The sequence below is a fragment of the Passer montanus genome, unplaced genomic scaffold (genome assembly GCF_014805655.1).
Source record: "Passer montanus isolate IOZ18808 unplaced genomic scaffold, ASM1480565v1 scaffold27, whole genome shotgun sequence".
Taxonomy (NCBI): domain Eukaryota; kingdom Metazoa; phylum Chordata; class Aves; order Passeriformes; family Passeridae; genus Passer; species Passer montanus.
In genome coordinates this window covers 8,900,020-8,922,745 of record NW_024367372.1, presented here as the reverse complement: position 1 = coordinate 8,922,745, position 22,726 = coordinate 8,900,020, and the positions used below count along the sequence as shown (strand labels likewise).

Below are 22,726 nucleotides of genomic sequence, written 5' to 3'. Positions count from 1 at the left end.
AAATTCAAATTGCACTTGTCCCTCACACATGGAGAACACTTTCTGGGGAGAGTGCTAATGTAGTAGAAGGACACAGCACATTGTTTTCTGGAGCCCTTAATAGGGAGTCTGTCCATCTAACCTGGGTAAAGACAGGTACCTTCCAACCTTTCCTATTATATTAGCTCAATTGTCCTTCACTAGGAAAAGCCTAAGGGTCACAGTGCAAGAGATGGTTGATAGGTCAAGGGCTTTTTTTAATCTGTCTCTTTGGTTTGGTCCTAAATATTCTCCACAAAAAGTGCTCTCAGCCCAGGTTTGTCATTCAGGGGAACACCAGGAGGAGATGCATGAAGAACAAAGACAAGTTGCTTCACCCTTTATCATCCTCACAGCATTTTAAATGCAAAACTTAATCCCTTTTTCCTTGTGTCAAAAAAAGCATTTACAATGGAAGATGAACTTATAGTGGAGGAACCCCCATACTCTCTCCTGTAAGTTCCCATTCCCAAATCTTCCCCATTCCCCATCTGCCTCCAACCAAGAGCCCTGCATTTGCACCTTGGTCCTGCTTTTCCTCGGTCCACCAGCAGTCTGGGCTTCCTGAAAAAGGTTGCTTAGCAGGATTTACTCCTGTGAAATATATAACAGACACAACATAAAATGGAAAAGCAGTGTATGCAATATCTACCCAGGAAGTTTACAGTTTGTAGGCTGCATTGTGGATAAAGGTAGAGTTAAAAAAAAAAAAAAGCCATGCTGATCATAGGGAAGTTGTGTCAGGAACACATGAGGAGCAAGTAGTGTGCTTGTGCACCTTTGGAATTGCAGCATCACCCTGCAATGTGCCACTCCACATGCACTGCCTGTGTGTGCAGAACTATCTCTTTTTATTGGCATAGAACCTTGCTCCAACGTGCTTCTTGTGATGGTCTGTAGCTCTGGCATCAGATCTGATAATGGAACACAGTCTCCCTTTGCCCAGTCTCTGCTACAAATAAGTTTTTCCTTCTTTATGCCTGCTAAGTTGTCTCTTTTCAAGGCTGAAACTCTTTCACTTCTAACAGGAGCTGCTCCAGACCTTAGATTAGCCTTACATTTTTTTCTGAAGATTTAATAGTTCTCTGTTAGTATAGGACCATGTGTGGATGGCCTAGAGATTTAGATAATTTGCTATGTGATTTGTTGTTTTTTTTCTTTCCTAGTAAGTTCTAATATTTAATTTGTCTTCTTTTCCACTCCTGAGCTGATCTGTGTATGCACTACCACCAGAACACCAAACCATCAATCCTGTGTGACAGCAGTCAGGTGCACCATTTTGCCAAACCTGCAGCTAAAACTTAGCAAGAAAATTAAAGTCCCTATTGACACAATAACAACCCAGAAAGATGCTATTGTTTCTGGTTTGAAAATGAGCCAGTATTTGTCAGGTCCATTCCTTTACTTTACCAGGAGATGGTGGCACAGGGCTCCTTTTCCTATAATCCCCAGAACTTGAGGTTCCATGTGTAACAGTTCTACTTGCAGATAACAATGTAAAAGAATCACACTGAAAGGTTGGCATCTTGCAAGGATCTCACTCATAGCTGGTATACTGAAATAATTACTTTTTACTAGTGGAATTTGCCCTATGGACCTTTTTCTCCTGGTGTAAAAGAGCCCTTTTTATGTCAACAACTTTTAGAATGACAAGTTCACCAGAATATAAAAGTTCCTATTTTGAAATGAAATTGTCTACCCCGAGAAACCTCTTGGTGCTAAATTAAATTTAAATTGATGTCTTAGGTTCTATATTTTTGTGGTGCAAACCTGGTCTTAATAAAGCACTAGGAAAATTCCTTATGTAGATATTTTGGAATTACCCTTAAAATTTATTGCTTCCAAAGGCAGATAGAAAGTATTAGGGCTAATCTTTGCAAAGTGTTACCATTTGTTATTGTACAGTAGATTAATATTGTTTGCCTTAGTGACGAAACAGAAGGAAGATCAACTAGCTGAATAAATATATTCAGTGAAATGGAGTTTAATGTATGATTCTATTACTGATTTCCCTTTTCTTAAACAAGTCTTTGGCACCCTAATATTTTAGGATTTTGAGGATTCTGACAGATCAGAGATGGTGCAGCAACTCTCTTCCCAGTTTCAATGGAGGCAAAATATGAGACTATGTGGTTGCCAGCGATAAATACAGTTCCATTTCCACCAATGACTTACATTATCACGGCTCCACAGGACGCTTTGGGATCTAGGATGTACCTACAGGGGCTTTCTGCCATGGCTGCTGCACCATCTTTCCCAGCCTGCCAATCTAAGAGTGTACAGGGGTGCTGGAGCAGATCTGCTTCTGTTAGATGTCTCATCTTGGTCACCTTTGGTACCACCATGAATATGTCAGGTCTGTGGCACACAGCACAATCACAGGCATGAGGTGGTAATCTTTGGGTGGGCCACTGAGGCACAAAATGTCTTCAAATTTTACCTATAAAATTAACCAAGAGACACAGCTCTCATTTGAAAGATAGAGGAACAGAAAATAAATTCTAGTAACCATCCCTTGAATGTGTAAGTTATTGTATGGGTTTTTTGATGGCTGGAGAATCTGCATCTGCAAGAGCAGCAAACCTAACATCATTCATACACATTTTAGAACCTATTGCATCCTTCATCTCTGTGCACAAATGTTTTCTCCTGCTATGAGGTTCTTTCCTGGCTGCAACCATCTTATGATGACTACAACATGTAGGTTGGACTCGATAATCTTGGATGTCTTTTCCAGCCTTAATGATTCTGTGGTCTTGTTTTATACTGATTTTTCATTTCAAACCTCTTCCTTCATCAGACCATCTTCCATGTCGTCTGTTTTTCCTACATGAAACATAGTAAACAATGTAGTAACTTTTCCTTAATAAGATATTTGCTCAAGTCACACAGTCTTCTTCAGACCTTCCATATAAGAATCACATTGCTATTAACAGTTTTCCAATGATGAAGAATATATTCTTGTTTGTAAAGTAATAAATCATAAGAACTTTTTTCCAGATGGCTTATGGAAAAGAAACTCAATGCAACAAAAAATTAGAGAAATAAAGACAGTATGATTAAGGTTTATTCACTTGTAATAAATTCATCTCCAGCACTAGAACTGAACTGTACTTTCATCACTGAAATTCTTTTTTTGCAACAAACCACCAAAGTAATTTCCAGCAACATCAGCAGAGTTTGTGTGACCAGAGTGTTGTCATATCAAGGACATTTACATGAAATGGATGAATTATAGTTTTCTTCAAAATTTTTAGTTTGAGGAAAGTACAATTACCAAATTATTTTAAATGGATTCACTGTTATACCTGGGACTGGGAACTTAATGAAGGATCTTTCCAGATTGGTCTTTGGTGGCTAACAGTTTAAAGGGAATGAATGATATCATATATATGCTGTGTTTACCTCTAATGAAAGCAGTCCCATGTGGGTAAGGGCAAATGTGCAGTACCCAACCAGGACTGTAGTATGGATGGGTAAGATTTGAAGGGTGTGTTACTGGACTCAGAGATACATAGCCCGCTGTAGTTTTCATGCTTTTTTGCTCTTGATAATTTGCACTTTTCTAACTCCCACTGCAGTTTCCAAGCAAAACACACATTTAAGAATGTTTGTGTTTCTCTTGCACTTTTTCCGTGACTGGAAATTCTATTGCCTCTGTTCTTTAGAGACATGATTTGAATGCTGGATTAGGGATTAACTCTGTTTGAGGCTTTTTTTCCTACGTTCCAAACTACCAAGACTCATGTCAAAGATGAGTAGCTGGGTTCTCAGAATCCCAGTTCAAAACCTACCCTGCCTGGGAACTATCACAATCTGGTTTTAAGAGCTTAGTGATTCTCTGCTTGGAATTAGTGTGAGTACAAGGAAAATGCCTGCAGCTTTTGTTGCACTGAATCTATGGAAACATTTAGTATAGGGTTGGCTTACAACCTGTCCAAATTCTCATGTCCTTGCAATAATAACAGTGATCACAGGCTGTGCAGATGACTTGACTGTGGGGAGAGGGTGGATGTCCTCATTCAAGGCATTCCAGATACCAGGGCTGAGACTCAAATTGCATAGCTGGCAACAAGAAAGTCCAAAGTACTGGTAGCATCTGAACAGCAGAGTTTATGTGAGCAACTGGTGCTTCTGTAACCATCCAAGTGCTCTGTGCCTTTTGGCGTTGTCAGCACCTCTCCTCACTGCTGAAAGGAACACACACTGCAGTGGCCCTGCAATTCCACTGCTTCATGTTTTGTAACAGCATCCTACATGGACTCTGCCATGTGGCAAAGCAAACAGTGTTTCTGACAGAAGATATCCTGCCATCAAGCAGAGTCCCACTGGACCATAAACAAGGTCAGACAGAACAAACTCAGAGTCTCCTGCACGGCTCACAGGCTGCCAGGAGAAGTTTGTCACTCTGCTCTGCTGGGGCACAGCTAGGCTGCCTTCCAGGGGCCCAGCCCTGTGGGTCTATCTTGCCTCACAGGGGTTCTCAGCTGAGCTAAACTCTCTCTAGGTAAGTCCTTCTCCTCCTAACTTCCTGTAAGTGTGTCAGATCATGTCTCACAGACCCCCAGCAGGCCATTTATGTTGGATGTTTATGATAGGTGTTCACATGCTTCACTGTAAGCTGTATTATCCCCTTCTGCTGATTGCCACTGCAGGAAGTCAGGTGGATTAGGTTATAAAGGTTACAACCTTTAGCTTATAAAGAATGTCTAGCTTTCTTTCAGGGCTTAATTTGGATTCAGCTGCCCCATAAGCTGAGAGAATGCATGGGTGGGAATTGTAGAGGAAGAAAAACCATCTCCAGATGAATGAGAGACACCATAAAACACGTGTTTACCACAGATTAAATACACAGTTCCTAAATGAAAATTTTAGTTATTTATGTCTATCAGAATCCTTCCTTTTTTTGTCTACATTTAATAACACTAATATAATGAAGAGGGTTCCCTATCACATATTAAGACAAAAGAAAGCTGCAAGGACAAGTGATGCAAAGTAGACCAAGACGGATTTTCTTGGAATTAGGAAAAAATACTCCATCTCCCTACACAAGCTTTCCAGAATTGTCCAGTTCCTACAGAATATTATCAGAACTGTGCTGAGAATAACATCGGTGAGGTATGTTCAGTGCCCAGGCTCTATAGACCTTCATACTGTGAACTGTAGGCATTTTTCTGCTTTTGGTGTATGTTTGGCACAAGATGTCTTAGTTTCCCGTCCCCTACATATCCCCTTCTTCCAGAGGGATTTAGGCTGATCCCTCTTTCTACCCCCGGTCCCTTCCACAATTCAGGTCAACCTGCTGGTCTGGAGCATGAAGTTGCTCATCTGGAGGAAAACTGTAGAGATGACCCACAGCTTGGTAAGTAACTCCCAAATCAGAATTCAGAGGTATCTATTCCATTTTATACTTCTGCTAGTAGCAGCCATTTTTCACAGACCAGTAGGGAAACTACCAATGCAGCTGTTGTTGTGCCATCTCAAACCCAAAGGCCTGGGAGATAGATGGGGAAGGACATTGCTCTCTGTGTGATTTCCCAAAGCTTTTGCTCTATCCTAGCAGCAATGGGATTTTTCCTAACTTCTTTCCCTTTAGCAACAAGCCAACAACCTGTTTTTCTGCCACCACACTCTGATAAAAATCTTGTGTCTCTGATAAAAATCTCACCATCCTACCTTCTAATCAGTCCTGGTGCACAGATTTATCGGGATGGGATCTCACGGGAGCTGCTGCCAGCTCCTGTTGAGTTTGTGTAGGCACTGCAGAGCAGGCTGCCTCACACCATGGCAAGTTCTCATTGATCTTAACTCTGTAAAAGCCACTGCTTTGCACAGAGGCGTGGTGTCTCTCATCCCCTGGGTGATGTCATCCTGCCTCATGAGGAGCAAGAGCTCAGGGCTTCCACTGAGTTCTTGCCACTTGGAGCAAGGGGACTCACACAAGGCAGCAATCCCCAAGTCCCCCTGAGTCAGAAGCACAGCTCCCCATGCACCAACCCAATCCTACAAACACCAACGGACCCCCTGTAAAACACCTCTGTGTAAGGTGGGCCAAGTTTGGGAGAACAGGTCAGAAGGCCAGAGGGATGTCAGGGATGGGGAACTCATTAATTTGGGGCTTGCACTACCTTTGCAGTGCTCAAACCAGACTGCCAGGATCACTGTAGAAATGAGCAGTGTACATTCAGAAGCCTCATCTTCCTAGGGATGGGGACTCGACTTGCAAAAATATATCCAGGATCAATATGCAAAGCATGAGAGTAGTGCAGTGAGATAGAAGCTGTCAAAATTAGCCTCACCTTGAGGCAGCAGCTGTGCAATGGCACCTCAAGGTTTTCTGCAGAGTTTGGCCCCAGTACTCCACTGCAATAAGAGTGGGTGATCTACTGACCCACAACAGCAAGAAAGTGTTTAGGTATTTCTTGAAAACAGATTTTACTCAATTAGGCACATAAAGAGAGAATTGCAATCATGAAGAATTGCAATTTCCATATGAGAAAAGCTGCACTCATTTAACAGCTTTAAGATATATTTTACTGATATCTGCTATGTTAGTAAGAATGACTAAAGATGTTTGTTGTTTTTAAGAGATGTATATAATGGTAAAAGAGACTGGAGTAATTCCTTAAGTGATATATTTAAATTACATTATATATTTTACTGATCATCCACAGCTGATCTATTATTCATGAATGATGTTTTTTCACAGACAATTCTTTAACAGTTTATGCTATGCCTAATGTTACTGTCTCTTAAAGTTTTTTGCCAGCCTTGTGGAGTGCAAAGAGGCACTTGCAATAAGAACTACATCAGAATAAGTCTATTGTTTTAGGGATTATTCTCTTTCTTTTTTGTCAATGATTTCTTAAGATGTCCTAGGCAAAGAGCTGGAACATGTGAAAAAGAACAGGTTCATTGAGGATAACCTTTATTCCCTTCTCAAATATGTTACCACAGAGGTGTTACTATCATTCCTGACTGGCTCAGCCTTCAGCAGCAGCAGATCCATCTTGGAGCGGGCTGGCATTGACTGTCTGATATGAGGGAAGCTTCTGGCAGTTTCTTATTGAAGCCACCCCTATAGGCACCCTACAGGCCCCCACTACCAAAACCTTGCCATGCAAACCCAATACAATTATTCAACTGGGGAAAATGTTATATTTTAAAAGTGTCAGTTTATGGTGATTTTTTACAATTTTTTAAAATTAATTTGATAAGAAAATTTCTCATTTACTTCTGAATATCCCTCAATCAGAGACTAGTTAGCAGCACTACCTAGCCAAAACTGCAAACACTGTAGCCATTATAACCCGTAGCCAAGATCAGTGTGCCGAATAACCCAGCGATTACTCCTTAGTAGGATCAACGATTTTCCCCATGAAAAGCGTGGTGCCAGTTTGTTTGTCAGAGATCAAAATAAGGAAAGGCCTGTTGAATTTGATGGTAGGAGTATAGGAAAGTCTGGTAAAGATTATGGCAGTGGCTCCTGCAGCTTCAGTTCCAGCCTCATCAACTTCCAGCAAGGCCTTGTGAACTGCCTGCACAGAATAGGAGAAAACACTGGTTTATATACGGGACAGGAAGCAGGAGTAAAATAAATTATCTTCTTATGGAACATTTAGGAGAAGAAAGGTGTAATAAATCCAGTAGATGAAATTTTATTGTATTATAAATCCCCAACAGTTTGAAAGAGGAGTATTTTATATGCCAGGACTGAGCAAGGAGGGCCAAAAATTAGGGTGGACACACTGAAATGCATTCTCAGCAGTGCTGAGTAGAGTGGGATAAAAATACCCCATGTACAAGCTAGTGTATTTTCTTAGATGGTTTGGACTTCTACTAGCAACAATTTCTCTTATTTCAAGGTTAGTTAAAACTGTTTTTTAAATGCTAATATGGGGCAGTGTTTGGCATCTTTAGCACTAAATCATAGCTCAAACTGACATGGTCAAATTCTGCAATTGCAAACTAGAGATTTCCTGAAAACTTTGGGAATGTTAAAAATTGAGGTGTTAATCAAGGCAAATATCATAATAAACTCCTCATTTGTAATTTACAAATGACACAACTTCATTTAAACTATTATATTTCAGAGCAAATAAGTTATTTAAAATATTGTCCAATTCCTCTATGTATTTAATATCCAGCTTTTTAATTAGAACATTAATGTAATAAAAAAATGAGCTGGCAGATTCTTTCTGTAAAAAAGCGCAGTTACTGAGCTAGCCCCTACACATCATTGTAAAGTCTTTAAAAATCCCAAACACAACTGATCAAAACAACCAACTACCATCCCATTACCAGCTCTGACTACTTACTTGTGAAACCTTGAGATTGTGGTTGCCACTAATTCCAGACAGATCAGCATTATCTGAGAACACTTCAGTAATACCCATTTGCTCAAACAGGGTTTTAACATCGTAAGACCCACTAATAGAAAACTTTGGTAACTGCAGTTTTAATCTCCTGTTGATCAAAGAAAACAAAAGAGCAGTGAGCCCTTGCAGCCTCTTCACAGCCAACAGGGTGTACGCAACTCGGCAACCCTTGAAAGCATTCTTTTGATTGCAAATTTGTTTGATGGTAGTCTTTGTATTCCTCGAGCAATTTTGGCTTCCTGAGAGATGCACCATCTTCTAGTATTTGCATTGTCTATTTGATTTTGGGAAAATAACCAAATTTGTTCATTGTCGCTCTTTCATGCCAGTGCCACATGAGCAGCTAGTAGAGTATTTTTGGCTAAAGGGTTAGAGACTATGCAGACAGTGGTCTGATGGACAGTGGAAAGCCTAAAGTAAGGGAAAAGGAGGATAAAATCTAAGGCATGGTGAAGGAAATCAATTATGTTAACACCATGAAAGAAGAGGTAAGGAGTCAAAAAGTAGCCAAGCAAGTTTTGAGGCAGCTGTTACAATGCTGTGACCCTATCTGTCAGGTCACAGAGCCTGCAGTTTCTTAGTGATTGTACTCTGCTTTGACTCATTTGGGGAATAGCTTAAAACTTCCCTTTATGAAATCAGGACATTATGTCCAGTAGGAAGTGATCTGAAATTGGCATTTTCCCTTGACATGAGTGATGTGTGCTCAACCATATACTTAGAGTTACCTGGTCACAAGTTTGCTATCCCATTTACAAACTGTTTCCTTGGAAAGAGCATCTTCCACTTGCTTCATCTTTCCATCATCAGGCAGAATAAGCAGTGCTCGTGCAGTGCCCTGGTAAGGCAGTTCTACCACCACACAGGAGAGATCGTGGTCGTAGTAAAAGGTTGAGATACCATCACGCTGCATCATGTTGACTCTAACAGATGCATTTGGGTTCACAAAAAAATCATCCTCATATGTATGCAAAGGATCAAAAGACTTTTCCCAGGCAGCTAATGGGGAAAAAGAGATGTTGTTGCACTCAAATGTGAAGATCATGAAGAATGGCTTATCTAAATTAGACCAGCTTTAATGTAGGACACTGGAGGTGTATTGATGGGAGAAGAGGCTCACTAAACCACTTCAACCTCCTTCATAACACACAATAAAACATTCTAGCTGTGCAGTAAGCACATCATATTTTGTGTGCACACGTCATATCTTGCTGAAGAACAACCAGAGACTGATGACCAGTTGAGAGTCCTTCTTTGACTGTAAGCCTACCTAATGCCTTTCATGCCATTAAAAGCAATCCCTTAAGCATTCATCCCAGGACCTTCTTGTACCTTTTTTGTTAGCTGTACCCTATGCAAGCTGACTGCACTCGGCCTGGTATAGAATTCTGCAATTAAAAAGTCCTAACATTTGAGCAAGGCTCCAGTAGCACAGGCCCCCAAGATGCTATGTCCCAGATTTTCATGCAGAGCACGTAGTAGATCTACCATAAAACTGGGGTCCCTGTGCAAGGATGTCAGTTCACCAAGTCTGACTGGTGTGTACAGTCAGCATAGAGATCTTGGACACATCTTCAGTCATTATGGCCTCAATCAGTGAGACTATGTGGAGCCCTGTCTATGAGGCATCCACTAGGGTAGAATTTTTCTGTCACAGCTTTCAAGCAAATTGAGTCAAAACCAAGAAATCAGTATTTCTCAACAATCAGATACTCTACTTTTGGCCAGATATAATCTTTACTTGAAAGGTCCTGCACAGTTTAGCTATTTTCTAAATTGTCATTGATAAATAAATTATCAGAAGTTCCCTAAAATTTTTATTTTGTATCAAAACTATCTATTGAAATATTATGTTAAGTATCTTACCTTTAAAGTAAATATAGTTAACAAGAACCAGTACAGTACTTGGATCAAGATGATCAACTAATTCAGGAATTTTCCCCTTGGTTTTCTCCTCTACATATTTATTGATTTGCCTTGTAGCTTCTTCTGGTTTATGAAAATCACTGGAGAAAAAATCTGCATTATAAAATTTTTTAGTATTTTGCGAAAATGACTCCTGTGGTTCATACCCAGTAGCTGTAAAAAGGGCATTCCCTATATTTAATGTGATATTAACATCAGCACAGTTCAGTACTGACAAAACTTTGTGAAAACTTTCATGTACATCATTTATGCGAGTCTCAGTTAGGTCATCAAAGCCCAGTCCTTCAAAAATCTGAGACAGAGTGGTTGATTTAGCACCAACAGCCAGCATGGCAAAGGCAGTTGAAATGCTCACAGGAGAAAAGAACACGTTTTTATCAGCTTCTTTTAATGAAGCCTGCTTGTAAAACCTAAATACAAAATCTGCATAGTTAGAGCCTTTCTTGTCACAGCTATATGTTAATAAATTTTCTCTTCCATCCTGCAGATTGGTATTGTTGACTTCATGGCAAATGTCTTCAGGGCAGCAATGGGTTACAGCACAAAGAACAGCAAGGAGTAAACACAGGCACAGGAGACACTTCATCTTCTTTTCAAATTATTCTGTCACAAAATAAACAGTCATTAAATGAGCAGATGGTAATGATGTGCTTGGTAGTAAGAAATAATGAATAGTTTGTTAGCATAAATGTTGCATAGTTCAACTGTAAATATCTATGTACGTAGCAAGCTTAAAGTTCTCATGGGCACTATGTCAAATTTATTTAACAAATTCTAATAAGTTATAGACTAAAATGTCAGGGATAAGAAAGTCATAATACTCCATGGTAACTGCTCTGAAAGAACAATACTTTTTTCCATTGGCAATGAAAACATCAAGCTGCGGTCCATAATAATCTTTCTTAACAATGACATTATCTTCCCATAACACTGTCTTCTGTAGGGTGCATCTAAACAAACAAGTTATTGTAAGGTAAGACAGGGTGTGGATTCCAGAGACATAAAATACTCCACAGAACCTGCCCAAAAGCAATTTGATATATGTAAGGAAATGTGAGGCAGCTCACTAGTCACTGGGACTGAGTAAATTCCCTCACTTTCCTCAGGCAGCAGCACATGGACAGAGAGCTGTCATGGACTATTCTGTGCTTGTTAAATTCACACTCCTGTTTACTTCATGGTTACTTACTTACATGACTAGTTACTGGCCAAAACTGATAAGTGATGGAAGAAGGCCAGCTACATGAACTTCAAAGCAAAAGCCTGGAGCATCCTGTGCCATGACAGCAGTGCACAGAGAGAGGTGGGCACAATGACATGTGGCAAGCAGCAGGTTTGCATCACATAATGAGGTGCATGTTTGGAATGAAGGAATCCTCCTTTTGGGGGAGCTGCAGCGAGTGTTTGTAATTTCTTAAATGGTGGTGTGCCTCTCACCATGGGTTAACCTGCATGGGATGTGGGAAGGACCTAGATCAAAGAGGGAGAGAAATACTCATCCCATTTGGACATCAAAGGACACAGATTAATTCCCTTGGAGATAACAAGTTTCGTCATTATGCTTGTTCTCCTAAAGCTGACATGATATACTTCACATGAACCACCTGCTCTCCACGAGCTGGACCAAATCTCTGGTGTACTGAATTCTGTTCCCTGCTGGGGAGATATCTCATGTAAACCCTCCTCAGAATTGTAACAAGCTATCAATGAAAATAAGCTTTTTGTCCTCATGTATTCAGCGTGAAAACATTTCTAGAACTTTTCTACTGTCTTGAGTCCTCTTCTGGTTTCCAGCCAATACAGCCAATTTATATCCTTTTCTTTCAGGAATGTATTTTCCCATGTCTGTGGTAAAGTTCTCTTGGTCCTACATTCACTCCCAGCTGTGAAAGATGACTATATTTACTATATAACGATTTAGAGTTTCTGATGGCAGCCCAAGTTCAAGGATTCTTGGTGATTAAGCAGTTGTTTTATTTTTGTATTGATGGTCTTTCTTTTTTTTCACAGAAAACATATAGGTAGCTGTGTGTTCTCATATTTGCTAGGATCTGGGTGTAGTGAGTCTGCCTGAGATCAGCCAGGGCCCACTGCAGAGACCCACAGTAACAAATGGTAACAATAAACTTGAATTTCCTTAAAACAAAAGATGGAGTACGGCCCTAGATGGAAATACTATAAAACTATTTGCAGATAACTTTTAATCATAACTCTACCTTTTTCATAGTGAAAAAAAAAGGCAAAATCCAGTAAACCTGTATGCATTGTGGAAAAAAAGAAGAAATAATATAGTATGAAAGGTATTTCAAAAGTATTTGATGTTAAACATGTCATAGTCTGTTTTTCTCTAATTATTTGATATATTGGACACTTAAGTGAGAAAGAAAAAAATAATTTTACTTCCTATGTCTGTACAGAGCTTAGCCTAAATTTTAAAGAATTTCTGACACAGAGAGTATGGTTTGTGTTTCTTTTTTCTGCAACAAACTTATATTAGACATGTTTTTAATAGAGCTTAGCCTAAATTTTAAAGAATTTCTGACACAGAGAGTATGGTTTGTGTTTTTTTTTTTTCCTGCAGCAAACTTATATTAGGCATGTGTTTAACTTCTGCTGTAACAGATCAGTTAAAAAACTTCTCCTGGTATCATAACTTTCTACAGAAATCCAAATGAAGTGCTTCTATCAAAAGCTGGAAAACACTGAATATTGTCATCAAGTTTTCCTCACGTGCTATTCATTTATGAGATGAAAACCATGTTAATTTCAATATTTTGAGATTAGAAAATTTCTGACATCAATATTTTTGTTAACATTTCAAAGCTGAAGAAATTCTAAAGGCTTTGTTAAATCTGCAAGTACTTTTTATGCGAATTAGAAATTCAGTAAATAATTCTCTTCCACATATTAGTTTGCCTATGGGAGGAAAAGGGGCAATTAAATATAAATTGTGGCCTTCCACCTACCCCTACACTCACCCCAGTCCTAATTAGAGAGCCTGGCCTTAGCAATTCAATTGTTGCTTTATAAATTAAGTCACCAGAAGAGTTTTTAAATTGGGCTGGTTGTTCAGTCACTAGTGGGATTATACTAATTTTGAGTCACTGTGAAGGCTGTTTCCAACCTGAAAGGTGATTACATCAGTATTCTCTTTTAACGAGTACTTAATAAGTCACCATGACTTCAAAGGGGTTTTTAGTTTGATTTCAGTCTGAGCAAATTCCCCCAGAAGAGCAGGTCCCACTGATCCCTTGCCCATCTGCTTGGTTAATATTTCATTGCAACATCCACACAGAACCAAATCACAAACAGAAAAATGAAATTAACCTAATATTAAAATTCCACTGACTGCAGAAAGCATCCTCTTCAGCTCTCTAAAAACAAAAGTGTGTGAGTAGTACTTACAAAATCAGAAGCCCCGTTGCATTCAGATGACCATGCTGTTTTCCACGCTGCTACTTATACTGCTTCATCATCTTCTGCTTAATTAGAGATGTTAAACATTACACAGACCCGATAAAAATTAGAGCCAACCAAAATAAAGGAGGAAACAAAGCAAATATTGATGAAACAGGGTTCACAAGGACCATCTCTGTTATTCAGCCAAAGAAGATGACAATCTTCAGCCATTTCCATAGCAGCTGTGACATCCCCTCTGTTGCCTCTGACCATGCGGAGGAGCTTAAGGGCAAATGTTTGATTAGGACCCTACTGGAAACCAGGAGGTTGTTCCTGGAATCACTTGAAACAGGGACTAACTCTCGGTGCCAGAAGTCAGAACTTCTGTGTTGTGATGAAGTACACATGGAGCTGACAGCCACGTATCACATCAGGTTGGTGCTCTTCCAAAATCTACCCAGAGACAAATCTTCTGCATGATCCTCAGCCTGGATATGGATGATAAAGTAATTGCCTGTACCTTCTCACTCTGTAGCTTAATACCGCTGAGGGGGTATGTGACAAACACGTTTCCATGATAGATGTCCCACCCTGGCTGATGTGGTCTCTTCATCTTTCTCAGTTCTGTGTGCATCTCTGTTCCTGTCTTGGGCAGGAGTACAAGTGTTGGGAATACAAGAAGCAGGCTGTTTACTCCCACATGTTGGCGCACTGCGTATGCTCACCCACTTCTCATTCTCCTTGCCCTCTCACACACTTTTAAATTGTTCAAATGAAAACAAGTGCTGTTTGTTTCTATTACCTTTTTCCAATAGGACTGAAATGCTGACGGATCAGGATGACTGAATTTTTCCAGTTAACAATAAAGACCATGATTGAGCGGTGACATAAAATACATTTCCCCATTTGTGCTGACTCTTTTCTTTGTACTTGTTTACTCACGTGTGTAATTTTGTTGTTACAAACATAGATAAACATGGAGACAGAACATAGATTAACATTGTCTGGACACTCCCCTTCTTTGTTTTCCTCTATATTTCTTCCACTCTCCCCCTCCCCCCTTCCCTTTTTACTTGCTCCTTCTAACTCTGGCTGTAAAGATCAGAAACACAGAGATTATTTTACTCATCAAAGCCCAAGTGAATAACAGGTCATGGTGGTCAAGGACGAACTGTGTTACAAAATGGTTATAAGCCTCTTGTTTTCTCTTTCATTTGTCATGCCTTGTAATTACTGTTTTGTTTTTAATAATGTTAAGCTAAAGTTTAACAAGGCATTTCCTTACCATTTCATTATAGCAGCAGAAATAAGGTGCTACAGCAGATGGAAACTAAAAGGATGAGCAGACAGACGCACGCATGCCAGGTGCACCACGCACTGCCACAAGCTATTACAGTCCCGCCTCCCTGCTAACCACAGTTTCAACTCTAAGTCATGAAACCATGTTAATCAGCTTCATACTGATAATTTATCTCATGAACTAGATCTTTTGCTCTACCTTTTATTTTTTATAGGATTAAAAGTATAGAACGTGGAAATAACAAAATAGATGTGTTTTATTCCTTCTGATAATTAAAACCACGACAAAGTCTACATTGCCTGAGTCCATGTTACTGCTCTATAGTTCATGTAGGTCAGTTTCTATACCACCACCAGCTCACATTTTGATGTCTTTAGAAGAAATAGAGCCATATATTAATTTCATGCATTTGCTAATACCTTGAAACATCTTTCAGACTGTTTTGTTTTGAGTAGAACGTTCCAGAGCAAGTTTAAAGAGCTCTTAATTAACCATTAACTGGTATATTCAATCCCAAGAGAACCACTCAACTTGTCCAGTGCTCTTTTTATGCTTCTATAGGTAAGAAAATTAGAGTTTTTGTGTCAATTTAGCAACAATAAAACTCTTCTGGGATTATGGCTCACAAATCACAAGTTACTTAAAATATAAAAAAAAATTATACCTATAAATCTATTATGTAGTAACTTAAGCAAAGATATTTTAGTGTAAAGAATACAGACCACAAGCATATTGACAAAGCAGTAATTTGAAGGAAATGGAGTATGGAATTAGGAAGGAACTGGACACTGCCTTCCCTCCATTTCCTTGCTGATAGCCTTGAATTATGTCATAGTCTTTGGGAAGGATCAGGCACTCAGAGTGCAGGAAAATTGCTAAGATTGGAGATTTATGCATGTCTGGTAAACTATGTTTTTTCTACTCTGGATGAGGTATATAATGAATAATAAAGGACCAATCTGTTCATAGTGGTCATGCCATGCTTTCAATACCTCTTGGAAAATCTCCTCTACTGTCCTGTCAGAAAGACAAAATTCAGTAGTTTAGAAAGGGACTGTGAAATTAGGATGAAATATAGTCTATATATAGTGTAGAAAATTTGCACAAGGAGGGGTAAATTCTGCCAACAGAAATTTTTTCATTTGAATTAACATCATTGAATTAGCATCATTCATATGAACTAAGCATCATTCATATGAACTAAGTGGAGAAAAGGGACAAGAATTTAAAAAAATTACCAATGGCAATGACCAATAGTGAACAGTCATCATAATTTTTCAGTCGGAAAACCAATTTCAGTTGCAAATTCTACACTAAATGTAACAGGTGTGCTACATGTACGGTGCACCACTAACAACTGAACACCTGAATCCCCTATTCTGCTTTAGTGTGTGCGGGTTGGTGGGTATGACACGGGAACCATAATCTCCTATAAAAGGGGCAGGAGAGTGGGCAGATTGCTCTTACACTAGAAACCTTTATTTAGGCCCTAGGATCTTTCAAAAGAAGACTAACTTTTCATTCTTTCTACATGTAACAGCTTTACCATGGATTTTATTTTCAGATATGAGTATTACTGTAACACTGATATTAGTAATGAAAGAGCTACCAAGATTTTAATATCTGGGTGATTTCCATCTGGGATATTGTAAAAAAACAGTATACATTCTGTTTTGTGTTCTTTCTAACCCCCAAAATAGATGTCAAAATAATCTTATTGACCACAAAGATCTCCGACAATGTCTTTCATTGGCCAAGTACTGTTCAGGATCCTGAAATGATTTCAGATAGGGATGGACCACCTGATGAGAGAACCGCTGGACTGAAAATTCAGGATAGATGGCTATCTCTGTTGAGCAGCTCAGTTTTGGCCTTGGGAACATCACCAAAACTAATAGGCTTCAGTTTTCTCATTTTTAGGATAAAAATGACACATCTAACTTCCTCACTGAGATTAGATGATGTGACAATAAAAAATTACTTTCAAGGGTCTTGAGCATTACTTTATTCTTTATTGAGTTTAATAAAGACAAGATCATTTTTTATCAGTTTTATTCTATGACACCTTCCTTGGTAACAGTGATACACAATTTCAAAATCTCTGGTCTGCAGGATGCAGCTTTATACAGTTTCAAAATGGAACTTGAAAGTTTCCTCAATTGCAAGCTTCAATGAAAATTCCTATGGACTTTACAGAAAGTGTCTTCTTTCCTGGTAAGCTTAGCACTTATATTCAAGGGGTGTTAGTTATGAGGTACATTACAGCATGGGAATGGGTGATTAAGCTGTATTATTGCAAGTAGTGCACCTATATGCACCACATGACACAGCACAAGCCAATCCTTTTACCAGATATTTTTCTTTCATGTCTAGAAAATGCAAACATCTGTTGCCAAGCAGCTACAGCATAAGAATCTTATACAGGAAAATAGAGAAGGATAAAACCATTGTGCTCACTGAATTTTTTTTTGGCCTTTCAGTTTGACCCAAGCATCCTGCCAGCACTGATTGTTTCACCTGAACCTCTTCATCTATTGCCCATCCAGTATTGTGCTTTTAAAATCATATTATTTACCTGTGGTAAGGCACCTAACTCCTGCTCTGACCATGTAAGCTAAGAGAGGAAGGATGGTCAGTCTTCCTGGGTAGCTGTAAGCAGCCAAGAAGCTAAGTTTCTGTGATGTGAACCTGTGACTGAGCTGGGAAGGGAAGCAGAAACTCCCAAGTCCCAGCCCAGTGCTTTGTAACTACTGGTCTGTCCTTCTTTCCTAATAATGTTCTTGCGTTAAAGAAAGAAAGGAATTAATCAATTAATTATGGGTTTCCAACAGCAATATAGTACTTAAAATTTTAATAAATGTGTGTCTATACAACATGAAAATATACTTAACAAGAACCATCCCAATGAGTAATTCAAGACTTAAGCAACTAACATTATTCTGAAAGCCTTCATTAAAAAGTTCTTCTTCACCTTCCCATTTGGTCCACTGACCCTGCTATCTGGGACCATCTCATCTGAACTGCTTTCTTTACCTCCTTTGTTCTCCTGAGTAATACTGGATCAAAAGTCTACCTTTAATCACACCGCTGATCAAGTAAAGTTGGTCAAAGTGGATTGAAGTAAACAGTAATGACATTATTCTGTGACTCAGAAGTTCAGCTGTTCAAGCACACTATATGGATTTTGGCTAATGCTCAAAGAAAGGACACAGAAAGTGGTCTTGCAAGCCAGAGTAAATTTACCTTTTTTATTACACCTTGTCAGAACAGCTTTGTTGAAAATGAGGGTACAAACACAGGAATACACCGGGGAACAAATGCAGAGGGGAGGCAGGTTTCTATTTTATTTTGAATGGATATAGAGTAGATTAAATTTTGCTGTGGCCACTGCTTTTAACCATGCTGGGAGAACATTTAGACAAACACCACACAGCTTTTAAAAATCTTCTCTAGATCAATATGCAGACAAATTAAACAAAGCCATTTTTCTATATAACAACTATTACACAAGCATCTCGAATCTTACTTTTAACAGCAAAACTGTTGGAACTGTGACAAACCTTCCCTAATCCAAACTCGACAATACCCTGTCTAGTGTTGACTCCTACATGTTGATATCTCCTCTGACATTCTTTTCCTGCCTTTCATCACATCACACCCCACACAGACACTTGCAGACCACTCTCATCTTGGCACACCATTCCTCTCTCCCTGCTTCCTCCATTTTCTTGGAGAGCAATGGCAAATAGAGCCTGTTGAAGATTATAGAGGAAGGCATTCCCAAAGGAGTCACAGTAAGACCCTTCCTTGAAACTAACCTCTGGATGTGAGGGAGAGCCCAGACTGATTTTCACAGATTACCCAGGTGTCTTTTTGGATAGAGCAGCACAGCATTATGGCACTTCTAGGGCTGGGGTCAGCAATAATGGGGCTCAGCCGTAGAGAGCAAAAAGGTTAATCAGGTCACAAAAACTTCTAGGTGATGATGTCCTGCTCTTAGGTTCATTGATCAGCCAGTGAGAGTATTTTATTTTTCTTGATGATGCAATGTTTTTAAATTAATGCCTTTGGTAGAACTTAGGTGGGTGGGGATTATGAAAACCAGTTTGAACCGGTCTTTGGCCTTTGTGAATGCTCCGACTCTCATACTAATGATGATTGAATTAATCTCTTAACAAACACCTTTGTTTTTCTAATTCGCCTCCACACACTTAATTACTATAGCTCCAAACCCAACACCCAAATATTACAGCAGAAATGGCACTTAGTCTTCCCTGATCTCCGGAAATCTCTCAACTATTGGGATCCTTCCTGAAGTAATTTCTGAAGTGCAGTGAATAATGTTTCTTCACCAGAAACAGAATCCTGGAAGTCAAGACTATGTCCAAGAGGATTCACTGTCTACAAAGGAAGATATTTTTTACCAGCATGTTCTAAACAGAATTCTGTTCACAGTTTAGTGTAAAAGTAATTATTTTTACTTCTGCTCTATAGCATTCAGTGGCCAGCCAAAGCTAAGGAGTCCCTAAATCCTTTGAGCTGGAGGCCCCCACTTATATCTGATGGTAGTAGGGTTATACCAAAGCTATAACTTCAGTTTTCTATTACTTACAACCTACTTCACAAATGCTCGACATTTTCCCCACACCTGACAAACTTTCCTAGATTGCACAAGTATCCAGATTCTTCCTGTAGCCCTTAATGTTCCACTCAAAAATCCTTTCTCAGAGAAACTTACTGAAAGTTGTCTGAAAGAGTTTCCATGTAAGAAAGCAGTCAGAGAAACCTTAACACGAATATTTGACTTTGTCAACATTTTGAAAGAAAAATGATGAAAATGTTCCATGCTATTTTTTGTTTTACAAGATAATATGAAGTGAATGATTTTTCTACTACTTAATAATAAAATGGAAAAGAAACTCAAAACTATTTTAGACAATTTGCTGAGGATTACATTTTTTGTCACAATTTGTGAAAAATTCAATGTATTGAAATTTCTCTTGGGAGAGAAAGGTAATTTATTTTATATGAAGATAATAAAAATAAGGGAATATGAACATTATTTAAAGACAGAAAACTCTGACTGGAAAGAAAATAATTGTTTACAGGAAAGTTTCAATCTTGCACTCAGTTCTTGAAATCAGAATGGAAAATCCTCTGCATCAGTTGTAGAGGACCTAAGGAATGAGGTTGTCATTATTTTGCCACTCATAGTTTTATTCTCATTTGCCTTTTTTTGTGAACTAAAACCAGATTTATCACATACTCTAAGGAAATAGATGTTGAGGAAAAAGAGTTTAGAACTGGTATACTGAGAGCTAATTCACATTAAAAAATAAATTTTATTCAAGTTTGCTTTGAATCTGATGGGGAAAAACAATTACTAATGAGATGTTCCCATTTTAAAAAATATCTAAATACATTTGATATAGAAATAAAAGAACAAACCCCAGAAATATTAAAGAAGAGATATGAGATCTGGTTAGAATCTTTTTGAAGGTTCACTGCTAAATAGCAAAATAGCAAGGCATTAATTTGATTGTAAGAAATATAATTAATGGTTGCAAAAAGAACAAAACTGCATATATGAAGGCAAACATAAATTGACCTACTTCAACCATTCAAAGTAAAAAAAAGACCTTTTTAAACTCTCAGAAAAACCCACACTTTTTTTGTTTGTTTGGGGGTTTTTTTTGGTTTCTTTTTTTTGTTTTTTAGTGGATGCTTCTAAAGTACTGAGTCATATAATTTGGCTTAGATTTTTAGTAATTTCCTACTGAACCATTGAGCTGATAGAAGTCTTGCTGTTAATTGAGGAAATAAAAATGCCCTGAACACTCTGCTTATATTCCCTCCCTACTAATTTGTGATTGGTTTAGGTCCTGCCCTGAGGAATTTTATAAGTTTTCAGAAGTATGTGACATATACCAACAAAACCACTACAACATGTGGACACATCAGCTCTTCAAAGAATTCTTTAGCAAAGGGTTGTGGCTACTGCTGTAAAAGACAATAAAATGTTTCTACAAAAACATTAGCAATAAGAAGCTAAAGAGAATCTCCATCCTTTACTGGATGCAAGAAGGAAGATTGTCACAATGGATGAGGAAGACATTGAGATTCTCAGTGCCTTCTTTGCCTCAGTTGTTAATAATAAGACCCATTGTTCAGAGGGTACCCAGCTGCCTGAGCTGGCACAGGCACAGGGGGAAGAATGAAAACCTCATAAACCAAAGGAAAATGGTCAGCAACCTGTTGCACCACTTAGACACACACAAGCGTACTGAGAGAACTGGTGGAAGAGCTCACCAATCCACTTTCAATCATTTATCAGCAGTTCTGGCTCACCAGGGAGGTCCCAGACAAATGGAGGTTGGCAAATGGGTGTCCATCTACAGGAAGGGCCAGAAGGAGGATCTGGGGCATTACAGGACACTCAGCCTGACCTCACTTCCAGGGAAGGTTATGGAGCAGATCCTTGTGAGTGCCATGACACAGCATGCAGAGGACAACTGGGTGGTCAGGCCCAGCCAGCACAGGTTTATGAAAGGCAGGTGCTACTCATGCTGACCTGACCTCTTTCTCTGACAGGGTGACCAGCTGAGTGAATGAGGAAAAGCTGTGAATGTTGTGTACTTGGACTTTAGTAAAGCCTTTGATAGTGTCCCCCAAAGCATCCAGCCAAAACAACCACCTGCAATACTACAGGCTAGGGGCAGAATGGCTGGAAAGCTGCCTGGTGGAAAAGACCTGGGAGTGCCATCTGACAGCAGCTGAACATGAGCCAGCAGTGCCCAGGTGGCCAAGAAGGCCAGTGCCATCCTGGCCTGTGTCAGCAATACCAGGGCCAGCAGGACTAGGGCAGTGATTGCCCCTCTGTGCTCAGCACTGGTGAGGCCTCACCTCAAATCCTGTGTTGTGTTCTGGGGCCCTCATGACAGAGAGACATTGAGGGGCTGGACCATGTCCAGAGAAGGGCAACAGAGCTGGAGAAGGGTCCAGATAGTCAGTCATATGAAGAGTGGCTCAGGGAGCTGAGCTTTTTTAGCCTGAAGAAGGCTGAAAGGGGATCTTGTCACTATCTACAACTCTCTAAAGGGAGAAAGGCAGGTGTAGTTGGTGGGGGTCAGTTTCTTATTCCAATTTACAAGTGATAGAAGAAGAAATATGGCCTCAAATTGTGCTGGGGGGTGGGGTAGGGGGTGGTTAAATTGAATATTAGGAAATAATTCTTCATGGAAAGGGTTGTCAAGCATGGGAACAGGCCACCCAGGGAAGGGATTGAGTCACCACCCCTGGTGGTATGTGTGGATGTGGACAGGGTTGGACTTGACTTCTTTGGATTAAGGGCTAGAGTTGATCTTAAGGCTTGATCTCCCAACCTAGAAGATTCTATGTTTCTATGACAGTCATGTTTATTATTCAATGTTTTGTCATACTTACTCCTAGAAGTTCAAATTCTTCAGTTTCAAAAAACCTGAAGTTGATCTAACTAGTCTGCACTCGAGATGCTTGCCTGCATCTTTTTGAAAAAATGACCACATTTGTCACTTCCTATTAGTGTGGTACAGAGATAGTTTAACTGTTGTATCAGGTGGAAAGCTTAACTTTTTCTTCTTGAGACAGCTAAGAGCTCTTGCATGCCTACTAAATAATCAGGGTAATTTGTTGTTACTTGCTTTTTGACTACTTTTTTTCCTCCCTG

The 22,726-nt window shown here is 39.3% G+C and overlaps 1 protein-coding gene across 2 annotated transcripts; it reads right to left on the bottom strand.

Annotated features, from left to right (window-relative positions):
* Positions 1-6,483: 6,483 nt before the first annotated feature.
* Positions 6,484-13,880, bottom strand: LOC120503853 (serine protease inhibitor 2.1-like). Of its 2 annotated transcripts, none has more exons than XM_039712877.1 (5): positions 13,728-13,880; positions 10,263-10,925; positions 9,125-9,395; positions 8,337-8,484; positions 6,484-7,556 (listed from the first exon to the last, which is right to left on the bottom strand). In XM_039712877.1, the coding sequence occupies exons 2-5, from the start codon at positions 10,906-10,908 to the stop codon at positions 7,365-7,367; spliced, it is 1,257 nt and encodes a 418-aa protein (XP_039568811.1). In that variant the 5' UTR covers positions 10,909-10,925; positions 13,728-13,880; the 3' UTR covers positions 6,484-7,364. The 2 variants fall into 2 exon arrangements, with proteins under 2 accessions (XP_039568811.1, XP_039568812.1); XM_039712878.1 differs by lacking the exon at positions 13,728-13,880 and adding an exon at positions 12,539-12,557.
* Between the last annotated feature and the right edge of the window lie 8,846 nt (positions 13,881-22,726).